This window comes from Thalia democratica, chromosome 8, assembly GCF_965202585.1.
Source record: "Thalia democratica chromosome 8, ktThaDemo2.hap1.1, whole genome shotgun sequence".
NCBI lineage: Eukaryota > Metazoa > Chordata > Thaliacea > Salpida > Salpidae > Thalia > Thalia democratica.
The window spans coordinates 4892514-4919620 of NC_139172.1; the positions used below are offsets into that span (position 1 = coordinate 4892514).

General features: G+C 25.3%; 1 protein-coding gene across 1 annotated transcript; it reads right to left on the reverse strand.

Annotated features, from left to right (window-relative positions):
- Positions 1-13357: 13357 nt before the first annotated feature.
- LOC145842122 (alpha-(1,6)-fucosyltransferase-like) lies at positions 13358-23489 on the reverse strand. The gene is made up of 10 exons (XM_082949506.1): positions 23366-23489; positions 22026-22121; positions 21327-21427; positions 20573-20720; positions 20246-20354; positions 18386-18623; positions 17730-17970; positions 15274-15477; positions 14917-15067; positions 13358-13953 (listed from the first exon to the last, which is right to left on the reverse strand). Exons 1-10 carry the CDS (start codon positions 23449-23451, stop codon positions 13633-13635), a joined length of 1695 nt encoding a protein of 564 aa, XP_082805632.1. The 5' UTR covers positions 23452-23489; the 3' UTR covers positions 13358-13632.
- Positions 23490-27107: the final 3618 nt, after the last annotated feature.

Consider the following 27107-nt stretch of genomic DNA (forward strand, 5'->3'; position numbering starts at 1 on the left):
GAGTTTTGGTTTAACTTATATTATTCAGTTTTAAAATTAACGCGACCAAATAAATCTTTTTTATAATAAGTCATTACCAAAAAAAAATTCATGATAAAAAAAGCCCACCGACTAGAAATTTTCTTATTCCTATTTTAAATACAATTGACAACTATATAAAATTATTGTTTAAAATCTTTATAAATAGGTATTTAAGGGAAAAAAATTAACTTTAAATATACAAAGAGTAAATACAGTTAAATAGACAATACAAAATTATAACATATTTACTGAGTTTCTACAAGTTTAATGTTAACATAAACATGTGTTATAGTTGTAAATTAAGTGTAATTGAAGTAGTTTTAAACCTATTCAGGATGCGGAGGATCAAAGATTTTGACGAAAGACTCGGGAAAGTTTACGAGCGCCAATTATCCGAATGAGTACAATTCTACTTTGAAGTGCTCTTGGGAAATAAAAGCACCCTACGGTAAAAACGTCAAGTTGTCGTTCGTAGGTGAATATGCCTTGGAACCTGCCTCAAAGAAAAATGAGTGTCTTGACTACATAGAGGTTTGTGCAGATAAAACTCATATCTAAAATTTTTGTCTATCATAATTAAAGTAAAGGTTTTAGATCTTATAAAAAGTATACACTTTTAAGTTATTTAACTTTTTGTTTTTAAATTGATGATTTTAATCCTTATTAAGTAATTATTTTTGTGAAAGGTTTAATAGCTGTACGTTCCACTTAAGTTAAATATTTTCTAGTATTGTTATAGTTATAAATGATAAAAAGGTAAATCAAAAAAAAAAAAAATAACCGTTCGTGTTAAATATTAAAGTTTACAAAAAAGTTGATTTATCTATCGACTTCAAAAATACCTTGTTATAGTTTTTAACAAAATTTCATTTTTACTACTATATAGATGCTATTTTAATTGTTAGGTGTTTGATGTTCTAAGCAAAAAAGATACATCAGTTGGTAAATTTTGTGGTTTTAAACGTCCGAAAAACATAATATCTACGAATGAAGACTTAAAAGTAAGTCACATTATGAGTTGTAATTACTCTAATAAGAATTAATAACTTTCTATTTTTTGTATTGTTACTGTTATTTCTTTTTAATGACCTTTATTATTTTTCTGTTAATACTTATAGGTTTTAATGTTTTTTTTATAAAAATCAATCAAAAATAGGATTAAACTATACTAAATTATCATAAATACTCCTTCAGTTTTAAGAAATAAAATTAAAGTACATTTTACGAAAAATTGAAGATACCATAGTTTTTATTAATTTTCATATATACAAAAAAGTGTTTATCTTTATTATAATTTTTTAATATTTTTTTATATTTAGATAGATAGTTGTTAAAATTGATTGACCTGATAAAAAAGAAAATAAGCTAAAACTGTCAGTCAAGTTTACTAACTTTTAACTCTTAAACACTAAAAAGATGAACGAGAGTTAATAAAGATTTCTCGATAAAAAATAACTGGTATTTAAAATATGAGCTTTTTATTTAAAACACGAACTTTTACAAATGTGAACATTATTTTTTATTTTCATGTTTAAAACAAGTACTTCTATAGCTCGCGACGTTTCCTGTTTCAAAATCGGTGTACATTTATAGCTCGCAAATTTTTTTATAAGTTTAGAAGTAAGATTTACCACAGATGTTCTTGTGTTTAAACTTTATTTCAACTAACGGCGTTTCACTGCTCTCAAATAAATTTAAGAACAGATCTACGGAGTCTCAAAAAGCTCTAAGAATAGAAGTAAGATTTATATATTATAGTTGGCGTGTGACAAGATAATGTGGGCTAATAAACAGGCTGAAAACACAACTTATTATTTGTAAACACAATTTACAACTAACGGGCAGAATATAATGCTGGGTTAATTAAGAATATGTATTTCGCAGGGTTTAGTTAAAATAATTTAAAAAAAAACTCTTTAATGCAGTGTAAAAATAAAATGATCATTAAATAAGCATTACGTTTTTATTGATAATTAAGAACATATTTGTAAAGTACATATGTACTTCAAAAATCTTATTTATTTGTTTTGCAGATTAAAAAAATTAAGCTGCAGGCTGCATGTCTTTACAGGCCTACCCTTAGCGTACGAGGTTTCGTGGGGATTAAGAGTGTAAAATATCTATTATAACTTTAGGGAGTTTGTGGAAAAAAAAAATCTTAACGATCAACTGTTAGAAGTTGTCATTATAAGGGCGATGTTTGAGTATAAGATTTAGTTAAAAAAAAATTAAAATATCAGGTGTAAAGTGAGCGATTAGTAGATAAGTCGAACCAGATTAACTTTAAAAACTTTATTTTAGGCAAAAATAATGCTTTTTACTGCATAGTAGCAAGATAATAGACAACTTTATTAATACATATGATTTAGAATAATGTTGTCAAACTAACATTAGACAAATTGTTTTTATGATAAATAGTAATTTTATTTTTAAACATATACAATAAAATATTTAGGTTTAGATTTTATTATTAACAGATGATCTCTTTTTTTTTAAACAAATATTTAAAGTTAAAAATAGTTTACTTAGATCAGGTTTATTCAGGTTAAATAAAAAGAAAAGTTTTTAAATAAAAAAGTTAGTTTAATAGAACTATAAATATTATGAGATGTAAAACTCGACCAGATTAAGTTCACGTCGGATCATTACGGATCTTTCAAAGGATTCCAAGCAATCTACTCGTTCGTCAACGCATCAAAGTGCGGAGGTCCTCAGGTGAAATTCCAAACAATATTGTTTCATTATTAGTTTGATATTTAAATGTGTTTGAGTTTATGCGTGTTGAATTTCAAAACTTTATTTTTATAGGTATTGCAAGATGAAAGTGGGATATTTTCTTCTCAGAACTATCCTGATAATTACAACAACAATATAAACTGCATATGGGACATACAGGGAGCTGATGATGAAGTAAGTGTTTGGTTTAAATTTAAGTTGAAATTTGACAATTAGCTCTTAATTTGGTGTTTGTTTACTTAAAGCTGGTTTTTATATAAATAATGAAACAATTTAATTAAAACTGATGACTAACTGTTTTGGCAACCATCAGTAAAGTTTTTTTCTTTTTGCTATAACACAATTAGCACTACAATGCAGCGCACGACTATCAACAAAAGCTCACTTGTCAGACTACAACCAACATTCTTGTCAAAAAATACTCAAAGTTTTATCCAACTGATTTTTCAGCCTTGCATACTTTAGTGTAAAAGTACTAAAAAAAAGTTGGTTAGACTATTACAGAAGTTTATCAGGACCATGTCTACCTGATGAGTTGTACACGAGACCTTGTCTTAGTATGTTGTGGGATAACTTTAGTTATCAAACAATAACATATAATTATAAGATAACGTGCAGTACAGTCTAGTGCTAAAATGCTTAAATTTTAGGTGTTAATAAACAGTTTTCTTATTTATCAGCAACAAATTTTACTTTTTCGAATACCACATTTATTTCGACCAGCCAAACAGAAATCTTTGGCCTGTAACGCATTCTTTAGCGCTTCGAAAAAAATGCAAAAAACAATGTATTGAATAGTTTGAAATTTATATCTTCAATTGTGCTTTTAATTTATTATGAAAGATCAGTATGGTCTATTAAAAAGATATAATTATACAAATTTTCGTCTTATAGTTTTTCCCTTTTATTTATAATGATAATAATAAAAAATTATAAATTTACTTTTAGAAGTAAATTAACGACGCTTAAAAATTAGCTTTAGCTTTGAATAACTAATGTAAACTTATGGTAGTAAATTGCATGTACCACTTTTATATATTACCTGTTCAAATATCATTTTTTAGATCATCGAAATAAGGTTTGACTCGATCAAAATATCAAACGAGTACAAGGAAAGAAGAAGACCAAACCAATTATCATCTGAAGAACCAAGTAACTTGGTCTTCTGCTCTGATGATAAATTGCAGGTATTTTATTCGTCAATTAGATAAGTTTTATATTAAATAACAAAATTTCTCTTTATGTTTAGTCTGTTTTTTAAATACTAGTTTGCTAAACTTTAAAAAAACGCCTGTAAAATTTACACGTTTTTTGTCAATAAAAGTTAATTTGTGAAGTTTTTCTTTACTAAGTTCTAGTGTGATAAAACAATACTTTTAAATATTACAACCACAATAATAAACTGTTATAAACTTACGACATTATATTTTAAACTTACTTTATACCAAAAAATATTTATTTTGAAAATTTAAATTTTATAAAGTAAATACAACTTTGAAGTATCTCTTCGATACAAATTTTTTTTTTAATTTAAAACAGTTTAACAAAACAGCTTAGCTAGTTCTAAATTATAGCTATTCAAAATCATGTTTTAAATTCTAGGCTGTAAAACTGCGTAATTATAGTATTTCAATAACTAACTTATTGTTTTTAATTTGAATCCGTAATAAACATGAACAAAATGTCATACAAAACTTACTATGCTAAACTTTAAAACAATTTACTTTTATTTGCGTGACTTAACTTTATTTTGACACAGATTCTATCATTGGTGAACAAAAAGTGGAGATCAGAAATGAGATACTGTGGTAACTACAGAGCAACTACTTATTTATCTGTAACTAACAAAATCAGACTTGCCTTCACTTCTGATAAGGCAGACACTGCTCAAGGTTAGTAAAACAATATTTTAAATTTCCTTAAATATTTATTAAACTAAAGTATTTTTTGATATGTATAATTTGGAAACAATCAGAAAACTTTATATTACTTCTTTTCTATTACAGATAAATTAGTCAGTTTATTAAAAAAATAACTTGAACCTAAAAGAAAATTTTCATTTTGGTTTGACGCTCATTGTAGTTTGAAAAAAAGACTGTGATAAAATAAGCTATCTTAACGAGTTTCATTTTGATATAAACTATATAAAGTAAAGTAGAGAAAATTAAGAACTATTTTTTTTAAATTAGGTTTCAAAGCTTATTACAAAAAGATAAAATCTTCCATGTGTAATGGACCTAGAGACCTCATAGACTTAAGAGGAAATATATCAACCCCAAGACATGACGAGGGAAACCCGAAAAAGTTCATCTGTGAGTGGAAAATAAAAACGGATAAAACTGGTAACGTCATAAAAGTATGAACATTAAATTTTCTCAGATACTTATTTATTTTTTCTTAATAAGTCTGCTATTCGTCCTGGACATGAAATTAAGATGTATCCTGGTGTATGACTCGATAACCGAAAGGTTTTTTCGTAAAAGTTCGGTCCTTAGACCAAACTTTTTGAGCGCTTTTTTTTTTTCGTTTAATAAACAATATATGTTTATATATGGTTTCATTTAAAAAATTAAAGTTCATTGTATTTCTATTACACTTATTAAATACAAACTTAGCTTTATCAAGTAATCTAAAATTCTAAGTTGTGAATAGATTACAACAATTATCATTTAATGTAAATAATCTTCAAATAATATATATATATATAGTATTAAAAGTATCAAAAGGTGAAATAGACTCCAATTTCGTTAATAACTATACAGCTATCTTTAAGACTTCAAACTAGAAAAATTCCTTTTAAAGAGGTGTTATGAATTTTTATATCAGTAGCTCTAAGTTACAAATATTTTTCAACTAGCAGACAAAATTACATGTTAAGATGTTAAATATCGTTAATTATAGTTTCGTACTTTGAATATTTATAAACACTTGTGTAACAAAAAAAACTACTTAATAAATAATTTTGTTTTATTATTAATTATTTATTAGAGTTCTAGTTGATAAGCAAAACTTAAAATACTTTAAAAAACGAAAAATCTCTTTTTAAAAGTTTCGTTTTGATTTTTCAAATTGTTAATAAATTTTTTTTGAATTGTTACAAACTGTCAAATTATTTTCTAAAATAATCAACTTACCATTCATCATAAGTATGCACCGACAAAACTGGAACAGACTGTATATTAACAGTAATATTTATATAAAGAATGTTTTTATTAATTTAGATAACTTTCCATGCACTTAATACTGACGACGATGAAGATTGTACATACGGGTATGTGACAGTTTACGATGGAGAAATGAAGTTAGGAAAGTATTGCAGAATGAACGACAAAATACAGCTGTTTGCATATAGCGGGTCAATGACTATAAAGTACACTTCAGACAAATATGCCACTAAAAAACATCTCAGGTAAAACGTTTTAAAAATTAGTTGAAAGAATATGTTTCAGCACGTGTGTAAAGAAGTTAAACAGCTAGAAAAAATAATCCAAAACAACACAAGTACCTTATACTAATAGACTTTTTATTAATTTACAAAAAATGTAACGCTTCATTGAGGAAAATTTAAAAATACAATTTTTTTTTAGGATTTATCAAGTATTTAATGTATGAATGTGTATGAAAAAAAAAAAACTTAAGATCAAACTTTTGACTAATGATCAAACCTAGCAGAATTAACACTTACCGTTAAAATCAAAAATCTGAACAAATGAGTAGAATATAAAATAGTATTGATGTACATTTAAATACTACTTTAGTTATTATTTTGTTCTCTTTTAGTTTGAATTTATGCTCTACGTTATAGATCAAAAAGTTACTTAGTGTGGAACTTGTTTGATAATTTCATTTTACTAATATTCATAATAAAAGTTTTTGTAAAGTTTTTCGTTATTCTTAATTAGTAACTAAACTAAAAAAGTACATACTACTATTTCTGTTACAACAACTATCTTAAAACTTGTATTTTATTAAAAAGATATTACTTAATTTGTATGTTTTTTGATTTTAATCTTAGTTAATGTATACTCATGTAAACTAAACTGAAAAATAAACTATTATTTTGCGAAACCCAAACAGCTGAGATAAGCAAAATAAATTTTATTTTTATAAAACTTAAAAAAAAGACCTTTGTGTTAATTTTTAATCTCAACTTAGCAATACTTCAAACTAATAAAAAATTGTTCGAATTGTTTTACTTAAATAACTATTACGTACTTAACAAAAAATACAGAACTATAAAACGTAACCAACAAGTTTAATTGTTTAAATAAAAAAAAATCAAACTTTTAAAATATCTTGATTAATTATCTTAAACAATTAATCTCAGCATAATAGCGTATTTTCATTTAAAATTAAAGTTAAAGTTTTGTTCTTTTTGTATTACTATCTTTATGATAAGCCCAAAACATTAAAAGTACTTTATACCCAGTTTATTTCTGTTGGTTCTATAATTTATGGCTCATATTTTGAACACCCTTTAGAAAAACTTGAAGATAATAAGTATAATGTTTATTTTATCGACTATATGTTTTTAAAAATTTGATACTTACTGTCAAATTCGAAACAATATTTGTAATAAATAAAATCTATCAGAGGGTTTAAAGCTGAGTATGAAGTTTTGAAAAACAAACTATCAGAAAAAAGAGTTCATACTACTTCTACAGAAAAACAAGGTCAGTTGATATTTAGTATAAGACTTAAAATTGTTTACTATAAGTTGAAAGTTTTTAATGAATTCTACAATAGCTTGTAAACAATGACTATATTTACCTAAACTAAATTATAGGATTGACCTTATATAACAATATTTTCATTACAAAAACTAATAAAAAGTTTAACATAAAACTTTAAGTTCATTTATAACAGTGTATATTATAAACAAAAAGAGGGATATTTGTTATTCATTTTTACTTTGCTAAATATATTTAAACTTTTTTAGAGTTAACTACCAAAAAACCAACAACCAAAACTAACGTAAAGCTTTCAAGTTTTAGTGAAAAAATCTCAATAAGAACTACTACTGAAAAAAATACTACTGAAAAAACTACTACTACTTTAAAAGCAAACACTAGAACAAAAACTATCCAGGTAAACACAATATAACAGTATTAAATTATTCAGTTTTGATAACTATTTACCACTTAACGCTTAGAAAACGAAACTATCATTTTGCCAAATTTGATTTTGACAAAACTTTTTGTATTCCCAGAAAAGAAAACAACGACCTAAAAAAGTTAAGGTTAACAGTGGAGCAGTAACACAGGTAAAAAAGCTTAAAAACAACAAAAAAGTTTCTACTTGAAAGTTTTATACCATTTTTAGCTATTTAAAATCCTATTACATTTTTAAAGCTATATAATGATTTAAATACCCACAAAAAACTATGCTTTTCTTCGATTTAATTTTACTACTTTGTATAATAAACATATGTTTCTATAAATTCTAAGGTTTATAAAAATAATTGTTTTAAACTTAATAAAATTAATTGTAGGAAATGGTTCAGTGGATAATTGTTGGTTTGGTAGCAGTTTCTACGGTTCTTCTGCTTATTATTTTCCTAGGTGCTTGGGTCAGCTGTAGGCATGGAAACAACGGTAGAACGTCACAAAGAAATTCTTTTGTTAACAGAAATATTTCTGAGTAAGATGTTACATTGTTTTCTGCATATAAAAGTTTGTAACATTTTGAGTTTTGATAAAATTATTTTATGTAAACACTATATATAACATTTACTTTTAGGATTTAGGTAATAAAATAGGAAAAAAAATAGTATCGGTAAAAATTATTTAAAGCTGTTTGTAGTAAATTTTAAATTAATTGAAACACGGTAATATTTTTTTTCTTAACAAACAGTTTTCAATTTTATACAAATTAAATAAACTAAATTAAAAGTTAAGCTAAATAATTTTAAGGCTTTTCAAATTCTGTTAAAATAGATCCATATATGTTCTTTTTATATTTTTTAAACACTGTTAAATTGAATTAAGAATCTAAAAATAGTATTATACAATCGTACAATATAAAAAAAACCAAGCAAACAAATGGTATTAATTTAAGAATACCGACAAATTACAACAACTCACCAACATCAGCAAATTTGAGCTTCAGATCTAAAAATCAACCGGAACACTCAGATAATAATGTTAGTAGTTTTTTTTTTATAAAAACATTCGTTTTAAGCCTTATTTAAATTACTGACTATAAAATTACGAAAAAAAAAACATTCATATACACAAATTAAAAAAATATTTTTACTAGTTAGCAATGTATAAGATATCCTTAGCACAGCTGAGATCTCCACAATTATTTATTTAACTTAAGAATGCAGCTTTTGTCAATCGACAGCAGAACCTAGAAATATAAACAAATGTTTTAATTTTATGTATAAATATTTAATTTGGAAAATTTGTTTTTAATCCTTGTAATGATATATACTTTTTTTAAGTATTATCAGTCTTACTTTCAATAATTATTTAAAGATGTGTTCACAACACAACTTTTTATTTATATTTTATATTATATGTAAGGGGTTTTATTTTTGTTATATATGATCAACTTTGTTTACAAGTAAATTACAGAGTACACTGAGGAGAAACACGTTCGATGATGTGCATGTTTATTACACTATTGACAGAAGAACACCAGCTGAGAGAAGAGCGACTAGTTCCAGCATAAAGGTTTGTTGTTTTCTAGCTTTGTTTTGTTACATAGTTTTAAAGTATAATTTAAAACAAGTTTGGCTTTAAATAAAAGATTTAAAACTAACATTACCTTTTTAAAATAAAGAGAATTTATTTATTTTAAAACCTAACTTCCAAAAGTATATTTTTATTAAAATTTACTATTTGAATAAAAAATGAACGACATGAAAAAAGTATTTGAAAAAGATATTTTTTTTACTAAAATATAGACATTTAAAAGTCTTAAATGTATCTATTTGTTTTTTATACTAGCCTTGCTTCTTAAGTTTTTAAATCTTTAGAAATAAGTCCTTTCTCGGATAAAAAATTAAAATGTTATGTTTGCAAGCCATAATTAACTTTCTTTTATACATTTCAATGTGATAAGATTTTATAAAAATCTCATCTTGGTCAAAAACGCATAAAGATTACGACTATTTTTTTTTTCAAAAACTACTAAACTAAAGTTAAGAAAAGTTTTCATGCTAAAACTTTTTTACATCTAATTTTGCGTTTTATTTTTAACTAAGATGTTTTAATTTTTCCACATTTCATAAACAAACTATTTTCTTTAACAGTGTTTAACATAGCATTTTATAAATTTTACTGTTTTCTTTTACAGTACAACGGTAACAAGTCCAAACCAGACAGTGTCCATGGTTCACCTTGCTTCAATCAAAACAATAGTGAGTTCGACGCTTTCGATGAAAGAAGAACGATCCCGTACTACGAGAGCTCGGACAACGAGGGAACATTTTACGAGTTGGAAGATGAAGAGACTTGTGAAAGAAGAGACAGTAGAATCTATGAAACAGCACTAAATGATAGGTGTGATTTTTTAAAAACTAGTTTGAAACTAAAGAAGAAAATATAAAAGTCCTTTGCTTCGATTATAGAACTTTATGACTTTTAATTCAAAGCAAAATAGAAGTAAACTTCTAATTTTTTTTTGAATGTTGCAACTTATTGTTTAATATACTACACGGACTAAAAGAGATTTTGATTAGTTTTTTGTGTTCTTATAAATTTAGTTATATGGATCTAATATTAAAAGTGATAGTTTTAGATACAAGGTTTTATAACTACTGAAAAATTAAATTAAGTTTTTATTTATTAAGTGAGCCGTCCATTGAAAGCAGCCAAGATGATAAAAGTTTAAATGAGCAAATGGTGAACAATCCAATTTATCTACCATCTGATGATTCGACATAAAACATCTGGTTGTTTAGCACAAATTTAAAACATTTTGCTTATTTGTTTAATTTTTACGCGTTGAAAGCCTTTTTGAACTTTCTTATCTTTGAACAGTACTTTCTTATTTTATGTTCCGTTTTATTGAAAGTAACTGTACTTTTACCTACTAAAGGATTTGCTTTATAGATAGGGTTAAAAATTTGAAACTATCAAGATTAATATTATAAGTTTCAGCTGATTAATACGTAAAACATTTTTGGTTAGTTTTTTATTTAAACAAATCAAACTTAAAACAGTTCAATATTATTACTAATGCATTAAATTTTCAAATAAAAAAGTATTTATTATAAGTCTTGTTTGTAGTATTTGTTTTTAAGTTCACAATATTTGCGAGTTTAAACTCTTGGACTTAATTATCCAAATTCATATGGTTCTTTAAACAATTAACTATGATTTATATAAATCTACATTTTTTATATCTTTAGCATGTTTTACAACAACTTTTTCTGTTAAATTTTTGATGTATCCATACTTTAAGGTCTGAATTTTTTGACAGAAAAGTTTCTTATCTACATATTGTCATTGTTAATATACCTGGTGAAATTTAAAAGTCAACTGTAAATATAATACATAAAATATAGAATCATAATTATTTTTTTGTTGCTTTATTAACTTTAAAAATTCTTACAACTACGACGAAAACGCGTAGAACTGCTCAATATAATAAATAAAGCTATCAAATTATATATTATCAATAGTTTGTATTTAGGAGTATTTTAGCACTATTCTGTTCAACATATACTTGTAAGTCTTACAAGACTACTTATATCAATTTTACTTCTTTTGTTATGAACTTAACTTCAAACTTGACTTTTATGATGAAAGTTTTTTCTTAAAATTTTATTTACTTTTCTTAAATCTATAAAGGTATTTAAAGTCAATAACGAACTTTTTAATATAAAAATAGAATGAAGTTCTTTCATATTTTTCCTCAACCTAAAGCTACGAACTCATCAACTTTTTAAAAAGTTTACTAAGATACTTTAGATTAAAACTTTTGAAACTAGAATAACATTTTTTTAAATTGGTCACTGTATGTTTTCTTTATAAGTATATCCAACTTTATTCCCTATGTGAATGTTAAGCAGTTTACATTGAACAATATCTCAAAATAATGTTGCCAATGAGAGTCATTACATTAATACATAATGAAGTTATAAAATAAACATTTGTCTTATACTGTAAGCGCTTCTTTAAACTACAGTGCATATTTTGAAAACATAGATTTTATTCCATATCGATTTTTCTTAGATGCAATTCTTTTAACTTGACTTTTAACTTGCGTAAGACCTGCTTTAAATTTATTAGTATTTACCTTAATAATAGGTAAGTCAGTTTTAACGTGTAGATATTATTATTTAGCGCCTTTTTTTTTAAGTCTGAAACAGACTACGTAAACTAATAAGTAGATATAAACTAATTTTCAATATAAAGAAAAATTCAGAAGTAAACTTATAGAAGTTTTTATTCAAATCAATACTTGTATCTATCTTTATTGAGAGCGACAACAAATAAATAAAGAAAATTGTTATGCGTTTGCACATAAATAATTTAAATAAAATAAAATGGCATATGTGAAATTTCAAATAAACAGCTTTATACAAAAATACATAAATAATCAAAATTGCAAAGAAGTATAAAACTCTATTTACTTGTAATAAAAGTTACAGCAATATTTGAAACTTTGATATATGTTTAAAATAAAATATTTATAATTTGCTAAAACGCTTTTCAAAAGATTATAAAGCTTAAATAATTGTAATAAATAATCTAAATGTTTTTTAGCAAAAGTGCAACAAAATTTATAATTGTAGTTATATAATTGAATAATGCACAAAAGATCAAATTATGTAAACGATTTAAATTGATGTTGAAAAACTATGATTTAATTCGAAATTCAGAAAAATACTAATTTAGTTAAAAAAATATATACAAAAGTAATCGACAAAAAAAAAGTCATGGAATAAATACATTGAAAAGTACTTTTAAAAATATTTAATAAATAAAGATTTTAATTTGAAGAATAAGATACGTTTTTTTAAAGATAAGCTATGTACTTTTTACTATTGGCACCAATCACAGTTAAATTATCAAAAAAAAATTACAACAAGTATTAATAATTTTGCGATTCGAAAAAGCGCAGTCGACATTATTAAAAAATAAAAGCACAAAAAGTACATGAAGAAAATCGACATTTGCTCACTTGCACATGATAAAATGTACTATAACAAATTTATATAAGAAATAAAAAAGTTTAAAAAACTGCCAATATTTCAAGTTTTGAAAATAGTCTTCTGGTAAGTAATTATGAAACAATAAAGAACTTCTACAAAAAGTAATATAAAAATAAACTTGGATAAAAATAACACTTCAATAAAGTTCTTTACATTTGGCCATTTTAAAACTAGTTATTGTTATTCTAATATTTGTATACAAAACATATTGAAATCATTTTAATTAATATTAGACTGTATTACTATTTGAAGAATTCGAAGAATGAAAAAAGTACAATAAGTTAAGAAGAAACTATATAAAAATTTAAAATTTTCAAATTGATTAAGCTGATGTAAGCTTACAAAACTATAATTTCAAATTAAAAAACTTTGTAATCATTGATAAAAAACACTAATAGATTAACTGCAACAAATTAGTAATTAAAACGTGTCTTTAATAAGAACAACTAAGCTTTAATAAAAGTAATTAAAGTAAACTTGATAAATAATTTATCATGCAAGACAAATAATTACATAAAAAAAAGTTTTTCAACCAGAAAAAAAACCAAGTTCAATTAATTAAGCAGCTTAAGAAAATTAAAATAATATTTATCCACATCTATACATTATCAGCTATTCATGATCAAATTATTGGAAAATAATATTTAAATATTATCAACAAACGATTCACTATAAGCACATAATTCAACATGATCATTTAACTTCAACTAGTTGGTATCAGCTTGGGGAAATGTCGGGTAATTCACCTTACCGAAAACTTCCACCGTCTTGTACGAAGGGTAAAGGCCACTTTCTCCCGTCCGCAGGTTCTTCCCCTTCGACCACCCGTCCCAGTGGTTTCCCGCCACCCCCACCACGTCGCCAACCCTCAACTCGATCTCTGATTGGTCGACTGGAGTGTGGGGGTGCACCACTAGTTGGCGGTGCGCGGTTTGCCCGCCGAAATAGTAAACGTCGTCCAGCGAGTGGTACATCCGGGACGCGTCGGGATGTAAAGATTGCATCAACTCGTAAGCCATCCTGCACACCTGGAAGGAATTTGGAGGATTAAATAAGTAAAAAATTCATTAGAAACTTGTTTACTTAGAAATTGAAAGATTTTTTTACATTAAAAAGCAAAAGTTTTTAGTTTGAAGTAGAAAGTAAATTAATAAGTATTATATTTGACATTTTAAATGGGCGGAAACATTGTATTGTAATAAATTTGTGATTGATTATACTTAAATAGCTAGACTTATGAATAGTTTTATGAAACTTGTAGCAGAAGTTTTAGTTTAAAATTATAAGTAGAATATAGGAGGAACAACTTAAAAATTTTAGAGTATCAATTAAAACTATTTTATCAATATGCTTTAAAATTCAGTGTTTAAGCTAATGAAGATACTTTTTATTATTATTGTTTATTTTAACTGATAACTAAGTAAATTATTTTCAAATGGTTAAAAAAGTGTTTAGCATTTTCTATCTTTTTAAAATATTTCAGTACTTTTATAAACAAAATTATATGTTATTTAAACAAGATTGAAATTATAAAAAATATAAATTAGGAAACGTATTTAGTTACAAAATCATAAAATTGTTAATTAAACAAAACTAGCTTTTCTAAATTTATAATAGTTAACTAAAATAGTGATTCTAATTGAATAAGTATTGAAATGTTTATATAATAAACGAAATATCTTTGTATATGTTGTGTTCTGTTTCTGTAAAAGAATTGAGACAGTTTTTTTTGATGGTTTTTTACATATTTTATTACATGTAAAATAAGTGACAATAGCAAATTAACATTCAATTTTTGAGAGATATAGTATTACATATATTATTAATTTAAAAGTTTAAAAATTTTACAGATTAAGTAAATCTAAGGAGTTTAACGAAATTAACCATAAAAACTAAAATATTTTAAACATAGTTTTAAAGACAAAAATTAAAAATCATTAGTGATAGAAATAATAGATTAAATAAGAAGCAAAACTGAAAACAATACATACCTGTGATGAGAACGTACAAACGATGTAATCGCACTTAGACAGCATGTGAATATCAGTTACCACCCCCAACAAGCTAGCTTTCGTGTACCTGCTACTTAACTGGGCTGATTTCGATATTTCTATGTCCCCGATAAACTCATAGCTCGGATACCTGTGTTTTTGAAATAAGTTATCAACCTAGTTAGATGAAAAAGTAAAAGTAGTATTACTCTATTGTCTAAAAATAGTAAAAGTGTTTTTTATAAAACATAAAGTAATATTTAATGTATTTTTTTAATTTAAAAGATATTATACATACACCAAATGTTGTACTTTAAAATTTGATTTTATACTTGAAAACAAAAATACTTTAATTACTTTTTAATAGCTTCTTTCAGCACTGTCGGATCATCGGTGGCAACATACACCTTCTTTCTGAACAAGTCAGAACTTTCATCAACTTTTTCCTTCCTCAATTTCATGTGGTAAGTCTGGTACCAGCCTTCTACATGTTTCATGTATTCTTCTATGCTGTGATAAGACGCTTCTGTTCCTATCTTGTCCGTTCTACGCACTTGTATGCTGAACAGTATAATTTCAATATAAATAGCAGTTTTTATTAAGTTGTTTACTTTTGGTTTTGAGTAGTATTAATATAAAAGTTAACTATTTAAAAGAACTTTAGTTATAATATTTTTTAAAACAATGCATCTTAATAATAAGTTAGTACAGTATATAGCAATTAAAAAACACCAAAAAATTAGTGGATTAAACACGTCTAATGAAATTTTTTTAATCTGGTTTGTGTCAGTGGCACTTCTTTAAACTAAAAGTGTTGGAAATTAAAAACGACAGTTTATTAAATTAGGTCGTTTATTTAACAAGCAAAGACTTTTTTTAACAAATATATTTTCAATAGCATATTAAAAAGTTTAGCAAACACAATTGTTAAAATGAAAATTTATGATGTAAATCATACTACTTTTTATTAAAGGTGTATTTCATTAAACCAAGCTAATAATGAAAGAAACACTTTTTATATATGAAACCAGTAATATTAAGTTTATTGTAGACTAAAAAGACTAAAATCACCTTAGACAAAATCACTATATTTTATCTTTATAAAAAACAATATAACTTTGATTGAGCTTTTGTATAATAACTAAAAGTTTTGAGTTATGATAAAACTTTTTTTTTTATCCTAAACCCACTAAAACTTGAAATTTACAATTATCTATGCTTTAAAATTCACCAAGTAAAATTTATGACAAAAAATTCAAATTTATTTAATTTTATTTTGTCTTAATTAAAAACCTTTTATCTATAAATCTATTAATATAATTGATCGGTTTTAAATAAAATTAGTTATTGTTTAGTGTATGTCAATTTTAACTTTTTACTTTTTTTTTAGATTGATAATTGTTTTTCTTTACATGTAAGCTTTTTTTTTTGTGCATAAAGTCAAAGAAAAGTTTTGTTTCTACAAAAAACAAGTTAAGTATTACATCAAAATCATTTCAGTATAAAGGAATTGTACTAACAAAAAAAAGTTATTTTAAAATAGACTTGCATAATTGGAAAAAAAAATATTTGAGAAAAACTAAAGTTTTTGATCGTAAAAATTTCCTTTGAAGTGGTAAAGTTTTAAAATCTCAACAACTTTCTTTTCTTTTAGTAAATACTTAATTACGAAAAACAACAATCATACTTCAAAACTTGAAGAAATTTTGAGAACTTTTAAGAGTTTGGAAAGTGTTTTCTGGTTTTTAAAATGTTTTGTTGGAGCAATTTTAACTTAAAACTGTTAATCTTTTGTTAACGGCTTGTAGGCAAACAAGTTGAATGGAAAGAAAAACATAACTTCTACCAAATGTTCAAAAGTAAACAAGTCAGACCAACAAAAATTACAAGTAAATTTCTAATGTGATAAAACTATTTTTGTTTAGCAAAAGTATTAGAAAATTAAATAGATAAAGTAGTTTAAATACATAATTAATTTTTAGGAAAAAAACTTAATATAAAATTTTGAACTTTTATATTGAGTTTTTTTTTTTAAATTAATCATTTTTACTAAAATTATTTTCATGATATTATCTATACTTGAAGTATAAAACTTTAACAATAACATTAAATTAATTCAGAATATTATATAAATAATTTATTTTTTCGGAATAATTAATACAGTTCTAGTATTTTATCAATACACTTTAAATTAATATACTTTTTTTTAAAAGAATGATAACACTAATAAACATATCACTATTAGTAAGAATGATAATAACAACTATTCAGATAACACACATGTAATTAATATTAGTTTAGACAGAAACGATAATAGTTTTTTAAGTAATTGTAAGATTATATTAACCTTGTACATTTAACTTTTACAAAAAACTGAGCCATAGTTCGGACATTTTTGTTGTAATAAATTAAGCGGTTTGTTTTATCTAAAAAATATGTTCGCCAATATCGTTGAATAATTTATAGCTAAAAGTAGTACGCTTTGAACATTTCCCCTTTTCAAAATAATTGATTACTATTTAATTTAACAACCAAACATTTCAAAATTTCATGCTACCCATTGTACTACTTCTATGACTTTATATGTACTAAAAAATTGTAAGAACTATACTGTTCATAGTATTTTCATAAAAAACATTATACACAAAATGCTATACAACTTTTATTAGTTATTTAATTAGTATGTAAATAAAATACACTACTTTTATAATCATTAGCAAAAAAAATAAAATTAAAAAAACATATACCTTCTACTATAAATAACTTTTCATTAATAAGTTTAAAAATTTATAAGTTTTAATTTCAAAACAAACCCGACAACGGGATGAACCAAATTTTTTTCAACTTTTTCCAGTTCGTTCTGCAGCCACGGTTGCGGTTTCCACAGGTAACTGAGGAACTGCCCCACCCACCACACCGACGGGTTGCCGTGGAGACGGGTGAGCCTGTCGTGAAGGTCGGAGGGGATTCCCAGCGGCATGTAGGGGGGTCGGTTGGGAAGCCCGTCGACTATTGGCAACTCGACTATCAAGTCGTCAGCATTCTGCTTTTCTCCTTTAATGTATTCAGAAATATTTCAGTTCATTAATTGTTCAAAGTTAAAAATAATATAAAAAAACATTTTGATTTTTCATATAAAGCTATCATGTTCAGTTGTAAAAATTCAACAACTAATCATTATGTAAAAATTAACTTTCCTAAAATAGTAATATCTAAATATTAATTCAATATGTTCATAGAAACACAAGAATTAGTACGATGATATTCACTAGGGTTTCCCAAGGTGGGCAACATCGTTCCTAATAAGCGGGCAGCGAAAAAGTAAATCTGTAACTTGCTATTAAAAGGGTCGTATTTAATTTAGTGGGGCATTTTTAAAATTTCTACCTTTAAGGAGAGATTATGAATATAAGCTTTATATTGCAATATACAAAACTAGCATGCAGTAAACAGTAAATTAAAAAAAAACCTCTCCACTTGCTGACAGCGGCACCGTCTTTGCTGGTGCAAGTTCTGCTCACCGGCACGAACACGGACTCCCAACCTTCCTTGCTGTACCTCCAGTTGTGCGATTCGATCAGCAACGTCCTCCCGGTACCGTACGATATCATGAAGCAGTAGAGGAGGTGGTGTATCTGGCATCCGAACCCGCACCCCTTGTTCAACTTGCACACAAGCCGCTTCGAACGACGGCAATTGTCTGGATTCTGTTGGAAACATAACTTATTTCTAACTGAAATAATTTTTGTTTCATTATGCATAATATGAAATTTATTACTTCTACCTTAAAGTATTTTAGTTGAAACTGTTCTTTTAAATTTTCTTTAATTTATTTATATAGTTTAAATAGTTGTATGACCAATTGGACAAACATCAGAAAGCAATATCGAAATGTTACAGGTCACAAAAAACTGCATTTAAGCAAAAAACTAGTATCAAAGTAGGACACAAGAAAGTTCTGAAAAGTTGTATTACTATCAAGAAAAACCAGCCTGAATCACTATAAACTATCTAATACATATAGAAAAAGTTCCATGATATTTTAAGAGTGAAACCACAAAAATAACATAAAGCTGAGTCATAATATATATTATTATAAAAATACTAACTACAGAAGGAACTGTGTGCAATTAGATTTAGGAAAATAAAACTTAAGCTTTGAAATACCCTAACCATATTTACAAACTTTTATTTTTTAATAAAAATAAAATTGCAGGATATGTGAAAAAAATATGCTTAATTGACAAATTTATAGCACGACTATAACACACATGTTCAACGTTCACATTTAAGTCTAATGAGAATTTCTCTCATTTTATAAACTGTATAACAGAAAAAGTTTCCTTTAAAAAAAAAGAGGAAATGGAGCTTTAGAAAACCAATATTTTATTGCTTTTCAAGTTTGCACTTTTTATAAGGAAGCTCTAAAACTTTAAAGTTTTAATCATAACACCTGAATAATATTTTTCTTATCTAATAAGTATATGGTACCTTAAAAGTATACAAAAAAAAGTTACAAAAAGTTAACAAAGTAGGCCATTGCATGATCTAATTATTTTTGTTAATTGATATTAAAAAATTCCATAATTATCATTATTTACAAAACTAGAGCTTTCAACCACAAACAAAAATGATACAAACTAATTTTAGTAGAAAACAATGGTTGCTTCTACTACTTAGTAAGTTAAAACAATTTTTTAGTTATTATTTGAATATAGACTAAAAAATATAAAGCAAATAATTAAAAAGTATAGAAACACATTTATTTACTAAAACTTTAACAGTTTTAAAATCTGCTTAAAACATTAAGTATGCTAAATCTATTCCTTTTCTCGTAAATGATAAAATTAATAAAACGGAAATATAGTATAAAAAAGCTACATACAACATTATACATTTTTTGGTTTGCTACTTAGAATTTTAATTAAAATAGTATACTTGTGAAAAAACAACTTATTATATTATCTTTATTCTCAAATAAAGATAGAAATAAAATTGAAAACTTATTGTTTTACATAATTAAAAACAGGTTTTTTAAAACTTTGAATCTGTTTAAAGATTAACTTTCGAAACAAAAAGTAATATATATCAAATTTTAAAGTTCAGCTTATTATTTTTAACTATAAAAACAATTACATATAATAACTTACTTTGTTACAATATGGCTACTATATGACTATTAAAACTAAATCTACATCATACCATCAGTAGCTTAAAACTATATTTCTTAATAAACTTCTTTTTTTAATAAATAGCACAATATCTTGTTTAAAAAAAATTTTATACAGAAAAATGTTTTAATTAATTATCAAACAAAATATAAACTCACTTGCACATAATTTATTCTTTTTTGAACTAGATCATTCAAAAGCTTAGATTCCTTTATTCTCCAATCTTCATTTGTGGCTATTAACTCATCTACATTGATCGTCGCTGCCCTAAAGAATTTTTCACGATTGAGAATTAATAACCACATACAAAAACTATCTAAAACGAATTCACAGTGGATTTATTAAGTTAAAAAAAACTTTAGTACATGTTTTCGGCTAATCTAAATTGTTAAACAGGATTCAACTTTACAAAATATCTGTTTTCATATTAAGATAAAAAAACACTTAACAGTTTTATTGTTAGTACTTATAACAGTTTAAACTACTTCTGTTGTTCTTTGAAGTTATTTATAAACGTTTTTGCGTCCAAACTGCTGTGCTGACTCTCAACTGAGTACAGCAACTCATCCAAATCATCTCTGATTTTTTTTAGTAAAACTTCTTGCTTATTCGAAGGTTCACAGTTGTTTGATTCTGTTAGACAAATAATAAATGTGACTAATAAGATATTTAAATACAAAATACTAATTATTTAAAATAAGTAAATTTAGATTTGAAATTGGCAGAGTAAACAAAATATTTAATCTTTTAACAGTTCAAAATAAACCAAAAATAAATTCTGACAAATATTTTTTCTGAGCATAATTCATCAAGATTTATAAAACAACATATTTTTCTTGGACAAATTATAAATCATTGTCCTAAATATAGATAGTATTTTTTTTTATAATGCATATTTAGTCAATTTAAACTATTTTATGAAAATTTTGTTTTCTTTTACTTTATTTTTTGTTTGAGGCAAGTTTGATTATTTATTTTAAAACGCATACTATTTAAAATCAAAGTATTCTTTATTTAGTTAAAGGTTGCATAAGTTTAAGATACTGTAAAAGTACCCTTTTATACTATAAAAATCATTTATAAAAAATACTAGCTACTTTATGATAAATAAAACATTTTACATAATAACATGTGTATTAAAATTTTCTTTATTTAGGCTAGAACAAAAAAAAACTTTTAGTAAATTGTAAATAAGCAGTAACTTAAATTAAAGTTTAACAAACTACTTTTTTTACTAACCTTTTATAAAATTAGGAGTTTTAGGACTTTTTTCCTCAGAGTATTGATCAAGTTTGCCTTTTAACTCTAGTATTTGGTTAGACAAACTATTTTGTTCAAGACTGTTTGAAATTTTAAACATAACAATATTGTTTAACATAAAGCTTACTTGATAGATTTATATATTCAAACTTATTACAAATTAAAATTTTTCAACAATTAAAAATGTACCGATTTAAAACTTTATTTTTAAAAACATGGTGAAAAAACTGTTGTATACATTTTATTTAAATAAACCTTAAATAAAATTTTAATCAAAATAAAAACTGTAAAAACTAAGTGTTCAAAATATGTCAAATGGTGTGATAAACATTAAATAACTTTACTTAAAAAAGTACATGAAAATTAATGTAACTTTATAAAGTACATTGAATTAAAATATAACTACACAGTCTTCTTTATTAAAGTTAAGGACGCTTGTATTGACTGGTTGCCTTATGAAGAGTGAGTAACACACTAACAATATAACTAAACGAAAAAACAAGACTAATAATCAATCTGTTTTATCAATCTTAAACAGAACTTGTATATAATTAATCAAAAATGTTAGTTTTTTACCTCTTAATCAGAATGTACAAAACATCATACATTCATCAAAAACGTTTACATATCTAATTTTTTTTAACTAATATTTCTAAACAAAACAACATTAAAACTTACTTTTTCTGGTGTATTTTATTTTGCAGTTCCAAATTATTCTCTTTTAAACTATCTGATTCTCTAACCAAGCGAAGTAAATCGTCTGATATTTTCTCACTGAAATGTTTAAAAATACATTTTTATTTGCATTAATAAAGTATACAGTCATTATAGATATTTTTATAAAAAAATATTATTTCTACAGTAATATTTGCTAACAAAAATGATCTAGAGCATCTATAAATATTTAATTTGTGCTTACTGATGTTTAAACTTGACTATTTAAAAAGTTTACAATTAATTACAAAAAAATCAATTTTTGACATACAAGTATAACCAGTCCGAAATTAGTAAAAGTTTGTTAAATTTTTTATCATGTGTAAGTCAAATTAAGAAAAATATATACAACTTTTTAGCTGTCTTTTATTTGAGGTCTTGTTTAATAAGACTTTGAATAAAACAAAACTTTCTGATTAGTAAGGTTTTCAGTTATAAACAAAATGTAAAAAAATCAAGCTTTAGTTTATAACTGAAAAGCCCTTTAAGAAAATAGTTGTATTGTAATTAAAATCATTTGAAATCTTGAAAATTTGTGTTTTTGTGCTTACATAAGTTATAATTAAGAAATAAAAATAAAGTATTATGCTTAGCTTAGTTAAAAAAACTAAACTTTTAGATTAAGATAAAAATAATCACAAGGAGCATAAATGAATAGAATAAATGTACGTACTCAAGTTTTTTTTTAACTTTTTTATTGGTAATCAATTATTTGCTTTATAAAAAACTTCAGATTTTTGCTTAATTTTGCATATAATAACTCCAACTTATTTTTATGATATAAAAATAAATAAAAAATTCTAAAACTTTTTACTAGGATTAGTGTTATTATATGTTACTAAACATTATGTACTTATTCCATGTAGTATTTTCCAATTTTTAAGCTATGCTTCTAATTTTATAAAATAAATTTATATATAAAACATAGCATTTTAAAGTTAATTCATAAAAATAGAAATTTTTTATTTTAAAACTGGTAAGGGATCAAGTATAAAAATTTGAGAAAATTTCTTATAAGTAGTAATAAAAGTAACTTATATGAAAACTACTATTTTCAAATTTATTTTTTTGAACCTTACATATTACACCTATAAAAAAATTTATTGTAAATTATTAAACTTAAAAAAGTTAAATTAACTAGTTTATTTACAAAAAAAAATTGTACAAAAACAATATTGTAATACTAGATTTTAATGCTGCCCTATACTGGATTTATAATAATTTATATTAGCTGAACATATATATTCAATAGCTACCATATGAATTATCTTATACCTTTTTGTATAAAAAACTTAAGCACTCACTTATTTTCAGTTGTGGTTGATAAATAAAAGAGTACAAGCCCCCAAATTGCCACAACAAGCCCAATAGCTACTTTGGTTCGACGCATCACATTGAAAAGATGATTAATATTTATAAAATACTCGCCTGTTTATCTGAAATGTTTTACTAGTTAAAATAATATACAAAACAAAACTATTGCCTAAAAAATTGAACAAATATTTAAGTTGTATCTTTTTGATATAATAAACTTTAGATCAGCAAGTTAAAATATAAAGTTGCTTTTAATTGAATAAAAGATTGATATATATCATAATACAAAAACCTATTTACTTGAACTTTTTGAGCTATACAAAATATATTTTAATGTTTTAATTAATTTTTACAAAGACATAAAATATAAAATAAACAATAAAACATATCATGTCTTTTAACTCAGGTTGGCTTAACATAAAAACATAAATGGTTTTAAAAATATACTACTTTATTAACTCTGAAAAGCAGCTAAAATTTGATAACAATTAACTAAGTGCTATTTGTTAACATTTGTAGAACTTTGAATAGAAATTCAATAAGTTTTTGTAAACACATGTTTTTAAATTTCTACTATTAATGGGTACAAATATTGGCTTAGCTGTACATATGTGTGCACAATGCACATGGTGTTAATTGTTGTATTTATTTTTTCAACAAGTATATATTTTTCTTATGTTAGTTAAAAAAACTGTTTTCAATATAGATACTTATTTGTAGTAGAAATGTGTTCTAAAGGTGTGTTCACTTAAGTTGCAGTGATCAAACCATTCTATTGTACAAAATATGTTACACTTAGTTGTAATTGTCCAGAAAGTACTTATTGAAACAAGTGTCAGATTTCAAATAATGTTTATAAAAAAAAAAAAAAAATTTGTGTTAGCATAAAAAATCATTGTCAAGAACTTCATGGTTTTCCTAGACAATTATTTTCTGAGGATAGTTAGAGTGCAGTTATGAATAACAACCTTATATATTGCAAAGGCACTGCACAATATGTAATTAAAAAAACTCATACACTAGTTTTAAAAAAACTCAGTCAAGCTTTTTTGCCTCAAAAAATGGCAACCTTGTTATGGTTAGAAGTTTTACAAATTGAGTGGCCTGATGGCGCAGGGTTCCTTTGAAAGCTTTCTGATTTGAACAGTTAAAACCCAATGTTCAACACATTAACAAAATAAATAAAGTTTTTCTTTATAACTCTTTTTTTGAGTAGTTTAACTTTAATGTTTACTTTAGAAGGACAGGTAAAAAACTAATCATAATGTTAACCTCAATAATTGTTTACCTTATGTGGTATTTATAGTTGCATAAAATTTAGCTACTAATGTTTAATCATCACAAAAAATACTTAACTAATAATAATTACAAATTTAAGTGTTAATACAGTTTTTATAACCTGATCATATTTCTTTTAAATATATAGTTTTTCTTTGGTATTGTAACCAGTTTTCTTGTGGTTGGTATCTTAGTAGATAATAAATGAATATCTCAGTATACTTAACCTTTTCTAAACAGCTGTTTTATGTTACCAACATTTTACTACAGTTATTTTACAGCTGTATAATTCAATATTTTATTTATAAACCCATAGTATAACTTGTAGCGCTAAAGAACATTAGCTATTTTGAATATTAAAAAATGCGTAAATTATTGATTGTGCGACTCGATAACCAATGATTTTATCGTGCACCTGGTTAAAGGACCAATTGTTTTGAGCGCTATTTTATTATCGTTCATCAAGTAATAATCAAAATTGCTAAATTATTTTTTTCGTTTTTGTTAAACATTAGTAACACATTTCACTAACAGTTTTGAAATTGTTTTAAACATGTATATAAACTTAAACAACTTCAAAACTTACAGGAAGGGAAGCCTTAGTAAATTAATAAATGATAACAACTTTGTGTACTACGATAATTCTCAATATTAATGTTAGACTTAGACCTTATTTTTTTATTAGAAATAAACTTTCGCTGCTCGCTAAATTTAAAAGTAATTAGTTTATTTTTATTTTTATACGACCTATTAGAACAACATATTCATAATATTAGTACACTTAAGGCCTTAAGGGCACAGCACAGACTACAGAATTTACCTTCAATTAAATTTGCAATATACTAGTAAATATTTCCCAAATGTTTTTACTAAGTATAATTTTGTACATATTCTTATTTTTGGACACTTATCCAAAATCTTATTTTGCCTTGTGTCCAAATTTTGATAATTTAAAGAAATTAATGTTTTTCACTTGATTTTATATTTTCCCATAAAAAAAACAACAAATAAATATAGTAAAACTAATTCCCAAAAAAACTATTTTCCACAAACAAAATAAGTGCTAGTTAAAATGATTTTTGTTTTTGATTTCTTGATTGAACTGGAAATAGCTTCTTTGTGGGTGTTGGTTAAGGGAAAATGAGAGAATCAAATGAGAGATCAAGTGATCTACATTCCAAAGTCCAGGAAAATGAGAGAATCAAATGAGAGATCGCGTGATTTACGGAAAATCTAGAAAAAGAATCGAAAAACTATCAATACGCCCAATCAGAGCGTTAAGCGGGCATTCCACCTCGAAACAAGCACGAAGCGACATTCTGCTCCACAAAAGAAATAACAGCCGCCGCCATCTTTGGTAGAAGATATTTACCGCCAATCTTAAAGCAAGAAGATTTCAACAACCACCTAATCGAAGAAGTTCACTTATTCTGTGGCATCGAGAATCTAAGTACTGCAAGTACTCTTTCATAAAATAAATCTATACTGAATTCCACGAGTGAGTCCACAGCGTTGAAGAAACAAACTTGAACATTCATTTTATCAAGTAAACCCACACAGACTGTGGCGTCAACCTTAGCTACACTTCTACGAACAAGTTGTTTTCGTACTTTTTATTTAATTCTATCGTAACATTTATACATATTTATATTATCGTATCTACTCACTATTGTACTTGTATTGTAATATTTATACATATTTATATCATCGTGCCTATTTAATATTGTATTTTATCGCCACGCTCCGATTACGGAAAGGAACCGAAAGAAGACCAAACAAACGTTCATCAAGATTCTATAAACGAGACGGACCAACGTCGAGAGCCAGAAACTGAGCGACCGGAGACCAGTGACATGTCAAGGAGGGAATCCAGAGCATGTTTTTCTTCTAATTATTAACTTTAAGTGTTTAGACTTATTGTGAGCTGTCATTGCGTTTATTTGTACATAATAAAACAACATTACTTAGTTTTATTATATTTAGTTATATAAATTATATAGTTATGTCCTTAAAACCCCTAAAAAAGGCATTAATCTTGAATGTGCCACGCACACGTTCGCGCATCGAAATGAGTTGTTCCGAGACTACTGCTAACCTGAAATCTGATGAGATTGTCGAGCCTGAGACCGAGGCAATTTCGAAGGAAATCAGTGAGGCTCCTAGTCTGGGTAACAATATTATAATAATAAAATAAGTCGTGGACCGCATAAATATTAATTAAGATGTCAAATTTTACACGAGGACGTGTATTTCACACCCTCATAATAAATTTATTGTTTAAAAAACCTAGCGGTTCTTTAAATAAAGCTTTTGACCAACTAATAGTTTGATGTAAACACATAATGATTTAAATGTAAAAACCCATCCATACTACTTGCACCAGCAAGACTTTAAAAACATAAACCTGGAAATTAAATTTAAACTGGAAATTAGCAAGTAGCCAAGGTTAAAGTT

Excerpts from the sequence above, each read along its gene's own strand:
- LOC145842122 (XM_082949506.1), bottom strand. The coding sequence starts at position 23,451 with ATGCGTCGAACCAAAGTAGCTATTGGGCTTGTTGTGGCAATTTGGGGG. Across the intron at positions 20,355-20,572 it reads AACTTCAAAGAACAACAGAA|GGCAGCGACGATCAATGTAG; the intron begins GTAGTTTAAACT and ends AAAATTCTTTAG. Across the intron at positions 13,954-14,916 it reads TTTGTACGTTCTCATCACAG|GTGTGCAGGATGGCTTACGA; the intron begins GTATGTATTGTT and ends AATTCCTTCCAG.